The 17,128-nt window shown below is 42.2% G+C and overlaps 1 protein-coding gene across 1 annotated transcript; it reads left to right on the forward strand.

Annotated features, from left to right (window-relative positions):
- Positions 1–706: 706 nt before the first annotated feature.
- Positions 707–17,020, forward strand: LOC308073083 (histamine H3 receptor-like). Its single transcript, XM_080410836.1, has 3 exons — positions 707–11,156; positions 11,231–11,397; positions 13,741–17,020. Exons 1-3 carry the CDS (start codon positions 10,901–10,903, stop codon positions 14,620–14,622), a joined length of 1,305 nt encoding a protein of 434 aa, XP_080266962.1. The 5' UTR covers positions 707–10,900; the 3' UTR covers positions 14,623–17,020.
- The last annotated feature ends 108 nt before the right edge of the window (positions 17,021–17,128 follow it).

The following is a 17,128-nucleotide window of genomic DNA, read 5'->3' on the forward strand; positions in this document are numbered from 1 at the left end:
CAATTGCTTTTTTAACTTACGTAAGCTTTCAGCATCTACTATGCCCAGTGACCAGCAGCTCCATCATCTATATGTTATGTGAGGAAATGCCAACCTGTGTGTCAGAATGTACCGATATATTGGTATATCCTTAAATATTATTGGTAAACTTCAGCATGCTCTTCACCCTTTTACTTTGTGCTGCTGAACACGACCTGAACATCACAGGATTTACCACAAGCTGAAGAGTTCGTTAACTTCTGCACTGTATATGGCTCAAAGGGCTAAGATGTGTGCTTGCGTCAGTATGAACTGTTGGTTTATGTTTGGCTTTGATAAAAACATTGGCCCACCTTGTACAACTATAGCAAAGGTAAAAGATGAAAATTCAAGCAAATAAGAGCTCTAAGATCAGTCAATTGCTGAATCTTCTAGGACTCCAGTACAAAGTTGAGCCAGATGCTTGGAAAGGACTAAGGGCTTAGCCTTTGTAAAAATGTATTGGCCATCTTGCCTGGATTTAAGGTTAGGAAGAAAGAGGCCCGAGACACTTCATGCAGATCTGTATTCTGCATGTTTCAGAAGCCTAGAACAAGGTGTGCAGGTATCAGCCAGCAGGCCAGGGCTGAAGTTTGGTTTTGATGGGCTTTGGGGGTTTGTTGGTTGTTGGTTTGTTGGGTTTTTTTTTCAAATCAATAAGGGTAAGTCTATGCTTTGGTAAAAAAAAAAAAAAAAAAAAAAAAAAAGGTTTATTCATGAATATTGCATGGCCCTCCTAGATATATTAAGGTCAAAAACTGGATACAGCCAATACGCTAAGTCATCTCTCTATGAATTAGGCTACAGAAGAGAATGAAGTTAGGAGCAAGTTTTAGGAAGAAGAAAGAGAAAAAAATTTCTAGCTTGATGATCTTGCAAGATCGAATAGTTTATTGCTAGAATTTTCTTGTCTGAAAATGAGAGAATGGGAGCTGACATATGCCAGTATTTTCTGCTGACATTTAGTTCTAATGCATATATTGCTTTTCAAGGCAAAATAAGTTTAGGACAAAATCTGCATATGGACACTGGGTGTCATTCATTTGGAGTAGGTTTTACACTATGGCATAAATTTGGAGGGAAAAAAATGGGTCGAGGATTTCAGGTTATTGCTGACACCCATATAGCTCTCAGGGCTGAGAAACAGTCTGACATAATCACAGAAGTCAGTTTACCTTTGGCAGCAGTGCAGAATTTGGTCTCCTATAATTTTTGGCAAGGATTAGGGCTTACAGATGGAAGACACACAATGGACCAGTGTACATGGTCCATAAGATTTGCACAAAGGCTTACATCAGAGGCTTCTACACCTCCAGTAAAGGCATCAGCTGGATTAGTAGTTTGCCCAAGGGCACAGTCTCTCTCATTTTGCTTGTCCTGCAGATAGAACAAACCACAGTCACTCCCTGATGAAAAAGAAAGCATTCAAAAAAGTCTATTTTCAATTCAAAAAATAATAGTAGGCTTTTTAAAACCTAAGCTTACTGGAATAGGAAGGCCACTTACCATTCAGTTTTATTCTTTGTCTCTCACCCACTAAATCTAAGAGCCACGCATTTAGAGGCAGACAGAGAAGAAATCTCAAGAGATGCGGCTCAAGAATCATCTCCTACAGCAGGAACCAAATTCAGGAGAAAACCAAAGGCAAAACAGAAGACAAGAATACACAGTAGACTTTGATGCAAGCCTCAGTAAGCAAAGGCTTTACCTACGTACATAGAACCAGTTACACAAAGCTGCTTTTTTTTGCTCAGGGCTAGCGCTACCAAAAAGCTCACCTGAGCATGCACCACACCCTTCAAAGGAAGCTTGTCCTGCAGAGGTGTTGGCTTGCTAGGCTCAGCTGTTTCATGGAGTTGAAAACATCTCCAGCAGATCCTACTCAAGCTTCTCCCTTGGGTTGCAATACAAATCAGCTGTGTTAGCAACAGCCTCTTTATCCTGCTGCTGACTCAAGAGAGGTTAAAGCTTCCACTGAGGAAAAGCTAGTCCCTCTCCAGTCTGGTAGCAGTTTTGTTTTAGTGACCTGGCTGTGCTGCGTGTTAGCAGATAATACCTAAAGGCTGTATCTCTGTATGTCTGTGTTACTTTTTACAGGGGTAACGCAGCATGTCCTGCAGAGCATGCTGCTGACAGCGAGCCTTGGGCAGTCGCCTCTGCTCACTGCTCTCTTCCCTGCGCTCTCTTTTACAGAGCTATTAGCCACCAGCCACTCTGATAAGCAAAGCTGCTTCTCTTTTTAGTGGTTAAGAATGACATTGTTTTCCAAAGCTGAAGGTACAAACTGAATGCCTGATTCCGTCAGTGTTTCCATGTAGTTAAGGTGGGTGGGCTTTGACAGCTCAGTGCACCATACTGATTCTCCCCTTCGAATGTGCACAGGGAGCAACAGGGTGCTACAGTGTCAGGTAACCGCTGCTCTTTTGCGGGAAACCACTTTTACTGGATTTGAGAATGGGCAGAATACAAATAGCCCCTCAAACAAAAGCAGAAAAAGAGTCTAAATCTGTGCTGTATTTTTATGAGACAAATGAATTCCCCAGAAGTTTCATTTCAAAGCAATACTAAATTATCTTCTCTAATAAGTAAAAAATTGAAAGAGTTCACATTGGCAAGCTGACATTTATTTTACTGAAAGGAAGTGCATTAGTACCTACAAATCAATTCCTTGCAAGATGCAGCCCTGATCAAACAGCTCCTTAGATATTCACAGCAATCAATGTACTGTTTTGTAAGCACCAGAGCAGGCAGAAGCTGTAGCTTCCCCTTGGTTCTTATTAAAATACAGTCACATTTAAATGTAAGAACTGGTTTTCCATTTGAGTGTGGGGACTGTGAGAATATTTGTACATTTACTGCACCTTCCTGTGTTCCTCTGGATTTCTATATGTTCCTTATCAGCACATAAAATGCACAGGTGACAATCCTGTGTCTATACAAGATGAGAGGAGTCTAATTGGAGAGTCCAGAGTTGAGCGGTCCTTCAGGATATTTGCTGAGGAAAGCAGAGTTTTGGAGACTGAAAGAGCTACATCCACAAACAGTAGCTTTTAAAAATAAACCCCTCCTTCCACTCTCTCTCCTGTCTAAAGAGAATTTCCAAAGATGGCATTTAGATTGGAGATGGCATTCAGATGCAAGATTTTTTTTGCAGAAAACTCTTCCTTCTTTCCTTTCTTAGTCCTACACTTGGTACTTAATTAACAATTTTACCCTATTTCTTTTTTTTTTATTTAAAGTACTTACAACAATTTTGAAATGAAAACTCCCTTTGAAATTGAAGAGCTTAAACATTTCATTTAAAAACAATGCTCTCGAAATGTAACATTCCAACACGGAAAACAGTTCCCTACATTTCTGGTCAAATTGTATGTCAACTATTCACAGATTCTCTCCTGAACAAGTAAATTATTCCCTTATCCCACCTGAATTTTTAATGAAATTCACATTTACCAAAATAAATCCAGCTAGTTGTGCCCAAGACACAGATTTTCTGGTATGAGGAATCATTGAAAACATTCAGATTTGCTGAGCTTTTTAACTATAACACACAGAGCCAATGGTTTTAAGCTCTGCTATACTGAGCTTTAAATAGGAATGTGATATTTTGTTAGCAAATAAGTAAGCACAAAACTTCAAGCATATGAGGAATGTCAATGACATTTAAAAAGAAATAAATGGGGTTTGGGTTTTGGGCTGGTTTTTGTTAAGAATGATTAAAGGCTATCATTTCGTCTTAATGTTCCATAATTGGTTATTTAACTCCCACTGACACTAATAGGAACAGCCTGCTTAATCACTGCATGCAAAGATTAATATATTTGAACATGTGGTGGGCGGAAGCTGCCTTGCCTACTGAGTTTAACTATAAACAGAAAAAGGATATGAAATCTATTGTTCTGCTGAGTTGTTTTACAAATCTCTTTAACAATGTGAATTTTTAAAGCTTTTGCTTCTAGAATGTAGTTTCAAAAAAAGACTTTTAAATACCCTGTCCAGTGCAAGAATATCGAGACACACAAAATCTAAGTGATTTTCAATGACCTCAAGTTTACAAGTTTATGGCAGAACCAAGAACAGAACACAGGTCTCCGTCTCCTGCTTAGGTGCTGCAATGTTCCCTCTGCAATTAGTTAAACCTGATCCTTCTGTGCTTTCCAGCAAAATGCACAATTAGATGCTGACTCAAGTACACTGAATTCTATGTAGCTCAGTGGGTTTTGGACCACTTCATATGTATCTTATGGAGCTACATCTCTTCATAAATGGTTGATTTACAAGACTGCCTACATACTGTTGGGGGAGATATAACTGTGTGTATACAGCTGAGGTTTTTTTTCTTTTTGTAGCAATTTGTAGCGATCCTAACCAGCAGACCACTGTATATTGAGGAGTTAGTGATCCACAAAACAGCTAACCTGAGGAGGCCCAAACCTGAGCTGAGCTGCGCTGAGCTGTGGGAACAGCTGAGCCTGCGGGCGTGTGTTGGGCTGCACAATTTCCTTGGTCACAGAGAAACACCAGCCGGCTCAGTGTAACAGAGGAGCCTGCAGCCAGCTCCGCATGGTACTGGCAGTGACAGCTCCTGTGTGCCTCATCTTCATCTAAAAGTGCAGCAAGAAGTTCTTATATGAACTTCTCTCTTGTCTGACAGTAGAAATGATGAATAGAATTATTTTCTTGTAGGAAGATCATATAATAGCTCGGATGACCCAAAAGGAGGAGCTTCTCTTCGTGGACAGGTTCTGCCCAGCGTGCCGTGGGAAAATCCATCCAGGGTCTGTCCAACACTACAAACACGGCGTTCTCGTCTTCTAAGATTTACTATCTATATTCCTCTTTTTATTCTATCTTATTAAAACATTTATTTTATTAAGCCAATTATTTTTGGGTCTTTCTTACGAAGATCCAGAAGGAACTTTTCTCCAATCTAAAATGAAAATAAATCTTGAAAACACAAAGTTTCATTCCAAACATTCAAACTTCCTATATACCCCTATTAAGCATAGGGTAAAAAAGACACAATCCTAAATAGTTAGATCCCCATGCAAGTCGAAAAATGATGCAAAACTATTCTCTTGACCATCTAAACTCGTAACAGAATGATGAACTACACTTTGCATGCATGTCAACTCTGCTGCACTGTAACTTCCCAATGTAACACTGACCATGACACAACTACAGCAAGAGCCTGACATTCAATATTCATGTAATATTCAAAGGTAGGAAGAAGATAAATAAACCTAAACATAGTACAGCAGACATTTGTTGAGTTTCTGCATAAAGTGAGAAAATAGATTCTGGCGAATGCATGAAAGTGAAGTTTGAAATAAAGGAAATTTGCATTCTTCTCTTTTTCCTCCCTAAGAATTTATATCCCACCAAGAACGTGAGGAAACAAAAGGTATCCAGTAGTATCAGAATGATCTGAATCTGTCTTAGCACAAAGCCTACGTGACAGTAACTGGGTCACTGATTAGTAACAAAGATAAGCCATGCTCCCTAACACCACTAATTTCATCTTCTGATGGCAACACATTCATACTTGCTTGAAATCTCACACCTGCCATTGAAACAAATAGGAATTAACTTCCAAAACAGGCATGAGCATTAAGGTCACAGTGTCGGGGACTGCTACTCCAGCTAAAAATGAAAAATGGACAACCCTGAGGAAAAAAATTAAACCTAACTCATTCTCAAAGCTACAAAACTATAATAGATACTGACATAGCTTCAGCTACGACTGATAGAGATGAAACGCAGATTTAGAGATACTGTGGAGAATATTCTAAATCTGTCCTTATTATCAGCTTGCCATGGAAATAGCCTCCCGGCTTGGGTCAGAAGGAGATGCAGAAAGCAGATATGCCTCCGGCTTATTCCTGGGGAATGCCATCTACTGGAGGAAAGGAAGGTACTGAGCAAATGCACCTAAATGCCAGAAACACTGTGTTCCAGGACTCCACAGTATTAGTCTGGCTACAAATATTGTTGCAGATTAGCAAAACTGTGTATCTGGACACCATCAGTGCAAATGAAAGAGGGGATAAGCCAGGGGGAAAAGAAATTTTTCCAAGGACTAAGGAAGAAGGAATTAAGAGTGAGAAATAAGCCACAGTCTGGGTATCTCTGATCTTTGCAGTGTCCTTGTTGCCAATACATTGTTAAGGGATATTTTTTTAAAATCTGTCCAGCTCTTACTGTGTGCAACCAAAAAAATATTCAGTCCTCTGTGATGTACTTGCAGCCAAGAGACAAAATTTTTATCACATCCTTCGATGATGTGATCAACATAAGTGAAACTACCTAAGTGAAATACTGATGCATCAAGTAGCCAGGATGGGGAGGATACGAATGCCAAGTTGCATTTCCACTGGTGATACAGGGTACTAGTAATAACGGGTGAAACTGCTGAATGTATCCAGAAAGAGCAAAAGGAAATAAAACTATCTGTAGTGCCTATATTTTGTTATGATGTTTCTCAATGCTAACATAATTTTGGTGTAACTTTAAGGCAATTGCTTATCAGATAACTATCTTAGGCACCTTACCACAGTCTAATTATCCAAGTCCATTAAATCATATTTCAAATCTCTCATCTATATTCATCAAAATAATGAGTCTTACTTCTTGACAAACGGTTATTAAAACAGTAAAGCCAGATGTAGAGGGGATCTCAGGCTCATGGTATTTGGATTAATTCATATAGAGCGTGACTTGGCAATTGTGACATCACCTGAAGTGCAGAACACGATGCAGAACCAAATCATCCTGGCCTGGCCCCTGCTGCCTCCCTGATACTGCATTCTTGTTTACATGCAAGCACAACAGGACTCTATTAAGCAGCAGATCACACTTGAAGTGGATGGAAACCAGTTTATTGATGTCTGAACAGGAGACAATGCAGCTCACCAAGAACTGAGGGGATGGCAGTCTGCTTGCTTTGTGCTATTAAGAAAGTAGTACATCACCTTTAAGCTCCAGCAATGCCTTTACAAGTGCCTTAAATACAGGCTGCAACAACTACAGCCAGCTGCTGCTACTGATACCTGCACCAACCTTGCTATCCCACAAGCCTCATTACGTACAGGACTGAATTCTACTGAACGCTTCTTTAGCAAAGAAAAGAAAATGCATAATCAGGAGATGGTAGGTAACACTGTGTACTCTGAAGTAGATGCCTTTCCACAGACACAGATCAAATAGGTGTTTTTTCTCTACATGTCCAGGAACAAGAAGAATTATTTTAAAATACGAATTCCATCGTATGCATGGAGACATCTACGTTAAACAAAACAAAGGGAATTGGCATGCAAGCAAAGGCCCTGAGTGGCAAAGGGTACAAGGATAATGGGAAACTATCATAGCAGCATTTAGTTTTCCCCATTCACTTAACTAGGATAAGCTCTGTGTGACAGTATAATTCAATTTACCAGTTGATAAAGCCATGTATACATTCTCTTAGACAGTCTAAAGTCATTCCTCTTTTCCTGGCCAAGGAAGGTTTTTCTCTGTCAAATACCACTCACTCATAGTGAGAGAACAGTTGACAACCACTTATAAATATTAAATGGAGCTATTTGCAAGTAAATATTTTGTCAGAAGTTTGCAAAACTACCAGTGAATAGTTTCCTTTATGTAAGTGAAGGTTCCAGCTATGGTGTGCTTTCATACACTTCACTGAAATGTGCAACAATCACCCTTCAGTTCACTAAGGAGCAAAGCTTAAGTAACGCTTTGGTACCAGATGGCTTGTGACATACCGAGAAAAGAGTCACCCTGTATATGAAATCCTAGGACTAAGACTAAGTACCTTTAAAAGGAACAAGCAGATGAAGAAACATTAAGTACAGTACGTTATTTGGTAAAAGGCACAACGACTGAGGCTTTGAATTCAGATTCAGGCAAAGATCCAATGTAAGTGTGCTTACTACCTTCCTTAATTGTACTTGAAAGAAGACATTACCTGAGAAGGTCTTCTGCATCTTCTGAACTAATTGGCTGTACAGCCAGCTGGAGTCTACCCCCTCTCTATGGGTTTGCCCAAGTCTATTTCAAAGTTGAATTTGGCCTGTTCAGGGAAAAGTGTTATCTGTCTGTGGTGTGGGAAAAAACATTCTGTTTTTCTATCATTTCTGTATCATGCACATATGCTAGTCATGGGAAACTGCATGATTCAGACAGCTCTCTATTTTAAAAACCACTAAAGAAAGCCTTATAGAAATGAAAACAATTATCACTAAAGAAATCACAGGAAACAAGAACTTAAATTTCAGAAAACATCTGTATTGATATACCTCGGAAAACATTGCATTTTTCATTATTTTCTTGGACTATTGTTATTCCTCTCTACCAATTCTAATCAATTATGTCTCTTGCTACAAGAATTAGGTAAAGATCAGGAACAAAGTATGTTTTCAGAAGTACATAATTCAGTCTTATGCAAAGGCATTTTATAAAGAGTTCTTCCTCTACTTTTACTTCATCCTGCCAAGATCCATTAATCAAGAGCGTTCTCCTTCCAGGACAGACTGCTTGAACAATGGAGCTGATGAGGTATAGCTCTCTTCTCATTCCTGTGCTCGTTGTAAGATTTTTTTTTCCCAGTATCCATCTTAACATGTATTTTGAAGTAAAGCGAAGCTCTTCTCCCAATAATTAATGTTCTTAAAGAAAACCAAATAGCTCAATAAAAAAGACGGTAACTCATAGAACATGGGAAAAAAATGGGAAAAAGAAAATGCTTGAAGTTTGGATTTGTAAACTTGCTGTTCTGAGAGTGCTGCTGACCTAGTGCACACTTGGATTTGCTGGCTGCCAAGGGTCTCCAGACAGCACAAGCACAGTCTTCAACAATAAGTCCCCAAAGTGTAGAATTATAGACTGATGGTGTTGCAGTCATCATGCCTTGCCAAAGCAGCAGTAATAAAGGAGCACTGGAAGGCAGTAAAGATGGTTATTACGGGACTGATTTAGAATCTCAGAATCTGCCAGGAGGTAATACACTACAAAAGCTATTTCAAATACAGTACACAAGCATACATGCTGCAAACTCAAGGAGCTGATATAAAATTACCTTACTTTAGAGGAGTTAAAAAACATAGTAATTATTCATGAAAGAATAAATGAATTCTCCCATGTTTTCCTGGTGATTGAGATTAATTTTTCTTCTTTGTGTCTCTTGGCTGCCTCTTATCTTTTATATTCAACAGCACAATCAGATAGAAATAATTATCAACAAGCTTGATCCTGCCCAAACTGAAGTGAATGGAAAACTTCCAAGTGGGCTCAAAGGGAAGTGAAAATGATCCCCCAGGTTAGGGAATAGCAATAATCACTGTGGTAATAAGCTAAGGCTTCAGTGTTCCTATCACTTTTGCTTTGTGTGGCTTTACTTATTTGCTTTAGGGAGATAATGACATGGGGGCATGGAAAAAAAGAGTATTTTGCTCACATTGGACATGCAGCTGCTATTTCTGTCTCTGGATTGACATAAATGGAGAGACTGTATCATGAGCAGCATGAATTGCAAAATCTCTTCTGTGGAGCTACCAATTTATAGAGATTACTGGGCCTGGAATTTGTGCTTCCAACACTGACAAAGGCTTGATGCTTCCCTCTGGGGAAAATGCCAGTCCACTGGTATCCTGAGAACACATGCTCAGCCTCAGGCAAATTATAGACAAGTTACTAGGTTGTTCTTGCTTGTCTTACCTGATGTTCGTATGAATAGCGTGCTCGTTAGAAAGCTGCTGTAACTGCTCCTAAATCTGTGGTTTCAAACTGCAGATTTACAGAAATCTTTTATAAAGGAGCTTGCCACAAGTGAAACATTGGCTGAATTAAGTGAAGACTATGTGCACCATATCAATGATCAACAATCATCAAATGGTTGTTTTTGGGCAAGTTCCGTTTTCGTTGGTGACGAAGAGTCCACACCAAAGGCAGCAAGTCCCAAAGTGCTCTCAGCCTCTAGGAAACTCTCACAGAAATGCAGGCAAAGCCCATCGACGGCCACATATTTTAGGGCAGATGATGATCCAGTGGGCCAAATAATGAGTCAAGGTGGGCCACATTTCCCCTTTTCAGTCACCCTCCAGTCCTGAGAGGCTTCAGCAGCCTCCGCAGCTTGCGCCGGGGCAGCGTCTCCTCCCAGGCACCTGTCAGATGTCTGAGCCCTTTCCTGGCCGCTCGCATGTTCGGTTTCTGGAATAGATCTGCCTCCTGTGGTAAAAGTGGCTCTCCAACATCATCATCACAACACACTTCAAATTTCTGTCTAAATCCACTACCAGTTTCAGCAAGAGAGGACTCGGGAACACCGCGTTCCTGCAGGTTCTGTGAGAACCCGTAACCAGGCACAGCAGCGAGCCCTCGGCGCCCCGCAGGTGGAAGGGCTGAGGCGGCCGCCCCGAGGCACAAGATGGCTGCCAGGCCATGGCCCGGCTGCGGGCTCGGCGGGGCCAGCCAAGCGCGGGTGGCAGGGGGCAGAAGGTCCCCCCGACACGGCCGAAAGCAGCGTCCGGGGGTCCTGTGGGCCACAGGGGAGCGCGGCAGGTAGGGTGTAAGGCATGAGCCATAGAGACCGGGCAGCCGCCGAGACAACGCCGCCAGCGAGAGCACGTGGGGAGGGAGCCGGGCGAGCCCCCGGGAGCTTCGCTTCAGGGCGCCCGACGGGCCGGGCTGCCGGAGGAGCCCCCGCGGCCGGCGGGAACGCTCAGGGCGCCGCGCCGCGAAGTTTGGCCGCGCCGGGGCCGCCCCGCAGCGCCCGGCCCCGCCCGCCGCCCGGCGGGGGCTGTGGCGGGGCCTGTGGCGGGGCGGGGGCGGCGCCGGCGGCAGAGCGGCGGAGCGCGGGGAGGCGGCGGGCGCTCCGCCGGCAGCCATGGGGCAGGACTCGCCGTGGCTCAACCCCTCGGGCAGCCCGCGGGCGGCGGGCGAGGGCTGCGCGGCGGGCGGGCAGCGCGGCGGGCCCTTCGGCGGCGCCACCGCCGCGCTGCTGGCGGCGCTCATGGGGCTGCTGGTGCTGGCCACGGTGCTGGGCAATGCCCTGGTCATTCTGGCGTTCGTGGTGGACCGCAGCCTCCGCACGCAGGGCAACTTCTTCTTCCTCAACCTGGCCATCGCCGACCTGCTGGTGGGTGAGTGCCGGGGCGCCGGGAGGGGCGGGGGGGGCCGCGGCGCCGCACCTGTCACCGCCGAGCTCTGTCCGCAGGCGGCTTCTGCATCCCCCTCTACATCCCCTACGTGCTGACGGGCGAGTGGAGGCTCGGCAGGGGCTTGTGTAAGCTGTGGCTGGTGGTAGAGTACCTGGTGTGCACTGCCTCCGTCTTCAACATCGTCCTGATCAGCTTCGACAGGTTCATCTCTGTCACCAAAGCGGTAAGGGCCGGCGAGCGGTCCGCAGGGGGGGCTGCCCTTCCAGGGAGGAGGGTCGCCCGCAGGGGGGGCTGCCTTTCCGGGCGGGAGGGTCGCCCGCAGAGGGCCTGGCACTCAGCCCCGCTGCACCGCACCCAGACACCACAGGAGACAGGGTACCCAGGCGGTTCCCCTCGGTCCTGGTGACACTTCTGGGAGCGATCAGCTTTGGCAGAAGAGGCATTTGCTTCGCTGTCTTGCATAGGAAGAGGTACTCTGCTTCAGCCACGGGCGCAGGTTGCACACGCTGCTGCACTGGCTAGAAGTGCAGAGGGAGCAAGGCGTACTTATTTCCTCACCAGCCACACCATGGGTAAGCGTAGAAAGTGTCACCCAGCTGGAACAGACCATCTCCCTCAGAACACGGCCATGCACCTGTTGGTAACTGACAGCCCAAGCCAGCCGGGCAGCACCCCAGCTGCAACACAAGACAGACCTCCCTCCCTGCAGTGGGTACCAAACTCTCAGAGAGAATTTGATGTATACAGCTGCACATGGTGCAAAAGTAGCAGAATATAAATTAACATCTTTCAAAGGATAAAAATGCTATTTCCATGTAACAACCACAGAGACAGCTAGAGCCATGCCTCAGTCATGCAGCACGTCAGTTAGCGAAAAAGTAGTCTAAATTCTGTAACAGTCAAAAGCTAACTTCATTTTCTCCTAGAGCACACTGCCTCAAAGTCCTTTGGGTGGTGCTAAAATAACACATTTTACCTTCACTCTTCTACACACATTCATTATTCTTTAGCCCCCTGTTCCACCCACATTTCCTTACAAGGTTAATTTAGCTTCACTGCTCATTCTAAATCACACTAAAAGATAATGATACTTTTTAGCAAACAGTATAGAGGCTGCAAGTTCACTTTGCCAGTTTATATGCAACTTCTTTTTGAAGAGGAAGAAATGAACAGATTAATTCTTAAACAGTCAACACTCAGAATTCCTTTATTTTCTAGGTTCTGAATTAGCCATGAATTTTGCTTTCATAAACCAAACTCATGACTATACACATAATATATAGACTGGATGGTTTCAGAAACAGAAAGGGAAACTGGTCATAATAAAGGAAAAAAATCATCCACTTGAAAAATACTTTGAATTAATCCTCCATATAAAACCCCTCTCCAGACAAGAGTACAGAAGCTGCCTGTTGGGTGAGGGCAGTGTAAGAACACAGGAAGTGTTCTAAACGTAGGAAGTTCTAAGTTATTTTCAATCTCAATGAAAATGGTAATATTCCTACCAGACTGCTCCTGAAATCATTAGTAGCTTTGTCAAGGATTGCAAAATCAGACCCAATTCAGACAAACTCGGGATTCCTCAGCCGTGTGGGTATTCTACCAGAACAGCATTGGCTTTGGAGATCAATGTCCACAGACTGGGACAGTAAACATGAATCCTATACAGAATTCAGACTCAAGGACTTCATATTTCAAAACACTGTGTGGCCACTGTAGAGATATGAAGATTAAATTCCGATTCACTCTATATATTGTCCAGTACACCAGGGAATCAGAACACTGAGAAACAGAAGATCTTAGGATTCTACTGAATTAGACTGCTGATACAATTTACTGATTCAGTATTACTGACAGGGTTTTTGTTTTGTTTTGTTTTTTACACCTTAGCTTCTTTATTTTCTAAGTAAGGGAAATAGTTATTCTTCTTGTAAAGCATTTTGCAGACCACAACACTCCATCTATACATCTTCATTGCAAATAAGAGTTCTGCAAGTACTTCATAAAAGAATGAAATAAAGGGTATCAACCAGAAATAAAAGCTGTTATCCATTAATTTTTTTTGGAGTGATTTTCACATTAAGAAAAAAAAAAGGCTCTCTCTCTACAAAGCAAAAAGAAAAGAACTTGCATAGGCATTCTATGAATTCTAATCCTTTCCTGTATTTCACATTCAACGATTTAAAAAAAAATCTAATTAAGTGAATTTTGAAGGGCCATGTTCTGTAACCGACTGTCACAGCTAATGCAACTGAATGTGTAAGCAACTGGTGACAACCAGTTCTAAGAATAGCAGTTGTTATTTGCTTTGGAAAAGCCTCTGTTTTCTAGCTTTTAAGATCCCATGCACATTCTCAGAACATATCCAGTCACCTTGGTAATGTTTGTTGGAATAGCTATTTCAGAAATAGCTTTTCTGTGGTACCGGTAAGCTTGGCATAACCCTCATCCCTAAACCAACATATTATCAGCCCTCACAAGTGGCAGAGGGGACCATTGCCCAAGGTAGCCATATAACTGTTTGAGACACTAGTAACATATGTGACAACTTTCCTCTCTCTCTCAGGTCAGTTACAGGGCTCAGAAAAGGATGACCAGAAATGCAGTATTGAAGATGATCACTGTATGGATTGCTGCTTTTCTTCTCTATGGTCCAGCCATTCTCAGCTGGGAGCACATTGCCCAAAAGAGCATCCTCCCTGAAGGAGAATGTCATGCAGAATTCTTCCACAACTGGTATTTCCTAATGATTGCCTCTACGATTGAATTCTTTACACCTTTCCTCACTGTTGCATACTTTAACTTAAGTATTTACCTCAACATCAGGAAACGCACATCCCTCAGAAATGAAAACTTGCCACCTGGTCAAGAGGACTGTGAAATGAGTTTCCAGGGGGAAAAAAGAGAACACACTGTATTTTTTGTAAAACCTAAGAGACACAAACATGAGAAGAGAGCAAGCAGCCTTTCTCCCCCCAGAAAGGCTTTGAGGTTCAACCTACATAAGCTTGACAATCAGTCATTAAATTTGAATGTCAATCAAGACCTTCCACCACTTCAGGTGGAAGTCGAGACCAAGCCCCCTAAGAATGGTTTCTACAAAACTACAGAAAGCATATGCAATGCCACTAGCGGAGTGGACATTGCTAACACTATGGGAAGTAGATTTAGGCTTTCCCGGGATAAGAGAGTAGCAAAGTCTTTAGCAATTATTGTCTGTGTGTTTGGTTTGTGTTGGGCTCCATATACACTTCTGATGATCATCCGAGCAGCCTGCCATGGGCACTGTGTGCAGCACTCACTCTATGAGACTTCATTTTGGCTTCTGTGGGTGAATTCAGCCATTAACCCTGTTCTATACCCACTGTGTCACATGAGCTTTAGAAAGGCCTTTATAAAACTCCTATGTCCAGGAAAAGCCAAAATTCATCCTCGTATTTTTACATGAAAAAAAAAAAGTGTGAAGGCTAACAATTCGTATATCTTGCTTTCAGTGGGAGCATAAACTGGCTAACATTCACCTGCAAGTATTAAGTACAATGTGCACTGGGTAGTGCACGGAATATTTTTAAGTAGGTAAAAGTGTAGATATTTATGTATATACAGTCATCCATGTAGCTGGAGAAATCACAGCAATGAAAAGAAAGGTAATTTCTCAAAGTTTATTTTCTCTTATAATTTCTCTTTTGGAAATTATGCCAACAGTGTATCTTTTAAAATGGTGCACTAACATTAAAGTGCTGAAAAGGGAATGTAACATTCATGGCCAGTAACTAGAGTTCAGGCGCTCTCACTTTTAATAACTGTAAATATTGCCAGTAAGGAATTAAATGAAGTGTTAGCCTTAGACTGGTTATATTTTACCCCCAAACCCACTCTTAAGACTCCAAAGGTCTCAGCTGTTAAGTGTAGAATGCTTTTCCCCCCTCGACGTAGCGGCAAGCCAGACAAGATCTGACCCAATGCAAAAATCTAAATACTGGTGTCCAGAAAAAGCATGGGACAAGAGGCACCTGAACAGTCAGGTTACCAGTGAAGCTGAGCAAGCGTAGCAGGTAAGGGAGCACTGATTTCAGTGGAAAAGGTGATTGAGAAACAAGAGCAGAATTTCTAGTAGAATTAAATTTAGAAACAGAAATATAAAAGGGTTTTGAGCTTTGTGATAGGAGACAGGAGATGAGAATTGAGTTTATTGGAAGTTTCACCATGAGTTTCCTCCCTCAGCTGTAACAACTTGTCCTCTGCCATGATCCCGCACGGGCAAGAATCTACTCAAGTCAAACCTCTACTCCTTACCAGCACAAGTATTAACTCTTATACTGAAAGCAAAAGATAGAAGAGTGAGCATAATTTATCTGAGATCTGAGAGACAGATCTTGCTATAGACAGAGCTTTAGGTAAAGTAACTAGAAATGTTTTAAAAATTACTCCAAGGGAAGACTTCTACTAGTTCCGAAAGGAAAAAAAACCACCCAACTATTTTTTTCCCCCTACCTCACCCACTGGATCTATCCATCCATCAAGTCCGTGGTCAAAAAAAAGAAAATTATTACTTGAAGTGCTTAGATATTAAGTCATGCATCATGAATAGCATGACTCAAAAGAATGTGTTAAAATTTACCACCTTGCTATTGACCATGAGTGTGAAAAACAAAAACGTGAACAGCTACAAACTGTTTCTGCTATTGTGCCTCTGCCACAAGAGAAGCTCACACAGCTAGATCCTAGGTTTTGACTAGATTTATCCCACAAGAAGAATCAATTTGAACATCACTAGTGATACAAGTTTGTTTCCATCATAAGCTACGTAGAATATGCTTAACACACACTTTCCTCCGCTGACAAGAGTGGTAGTTGGTGAACTGTAGTTGTATTAAGCTGTAGTTGTCCATTGCCACAGCCAAAACGCATGTTGATCTTAAAGTTTACAAACAGTATTTTGAAGTGATTTACTTCGTAAAGTTTCAATAAAAGTAATTAAGAACTGTGAAGAGTCTTAACTTTGTAGCCTTAACAAGTGGTAACATGGGAAAAAGCACTATCCTACATTATCTGGGTAACTGCAGTTGAAACTGCCAAACCATTATTCAAAGACAATTCCCAAGTTACAAGGACTGACCTTCAGGAATAAGCAACCACAGCTGGCAAATACTGTAAACTAGGAGGACATATCCCTATTACATGAATGTGATCATCATGTTCTGCTATGGATGTTTTATAACAAAATAATTAGCTTGAGGGTTCACTTAAAAGGAACAGCATCAACAGATAACGAGGCAACATTAAGTTTTTTTTAAGAGCATTAATTATACCACTGGGCAATTAAAGCCATTAGATTATCTCCTGATTCCTCCTTTCCTCCAAGCCAGACATACATCAGTAGATCAATGATCTAGTTGTCTGCTCCATAGCTCTTGTTTCCTAGGATCCTATTTGCCTTTTTTAGAAAACAGGTAGCACCAAATTATCAGATGCTCCCACTAAAATATCACTTACTGTCCAATCAAGCCAGGACAATTTTCACAACAGTGGTCAGCTAAAGGAGTAAGGAAGTTTAATCAGTTCACTTTAGAACATTACATTCAGTTAAGGTAAAACAGTCACTTCAAAACTTTCAGCAACTGGCATTAACCTACATGTAGACTAGACCAGTCTCCACAGGAGTTGCCATTGGCAATTGCTCTGCCGCTCAGTTTCTTAAAATCTTGTCATTTAACAGTTACTCATGTCTCTAGCACAGACCTAGAATCCAGTAGGATTCTCCACCACACTCTCAAGATATATCATAAAAGCATTCTGAAACAAACACACAGTCTCAGCATCATTTGGAAAAACACTGGTTTTGAATGATGAATTTCTACATTAGAACTGCTAACAGCCTCCTCCCTGCTTGCCCAACTCTGGCTTGATTTTTCTGTCCCAACAATCAGAAGGTTCCACATTAGCATTGGGTT

Source organism: Falco punctatus, assembly GCF_963210335.1.
Source record: "Falco punctatus genome assembly, chromosome: 14".
Classification (NCBI taxonomy): Eukaryota; Metazoa; Chordata; class Aves; order Falconiformes; family Falconidae; genus Falco; species Falco punctatus.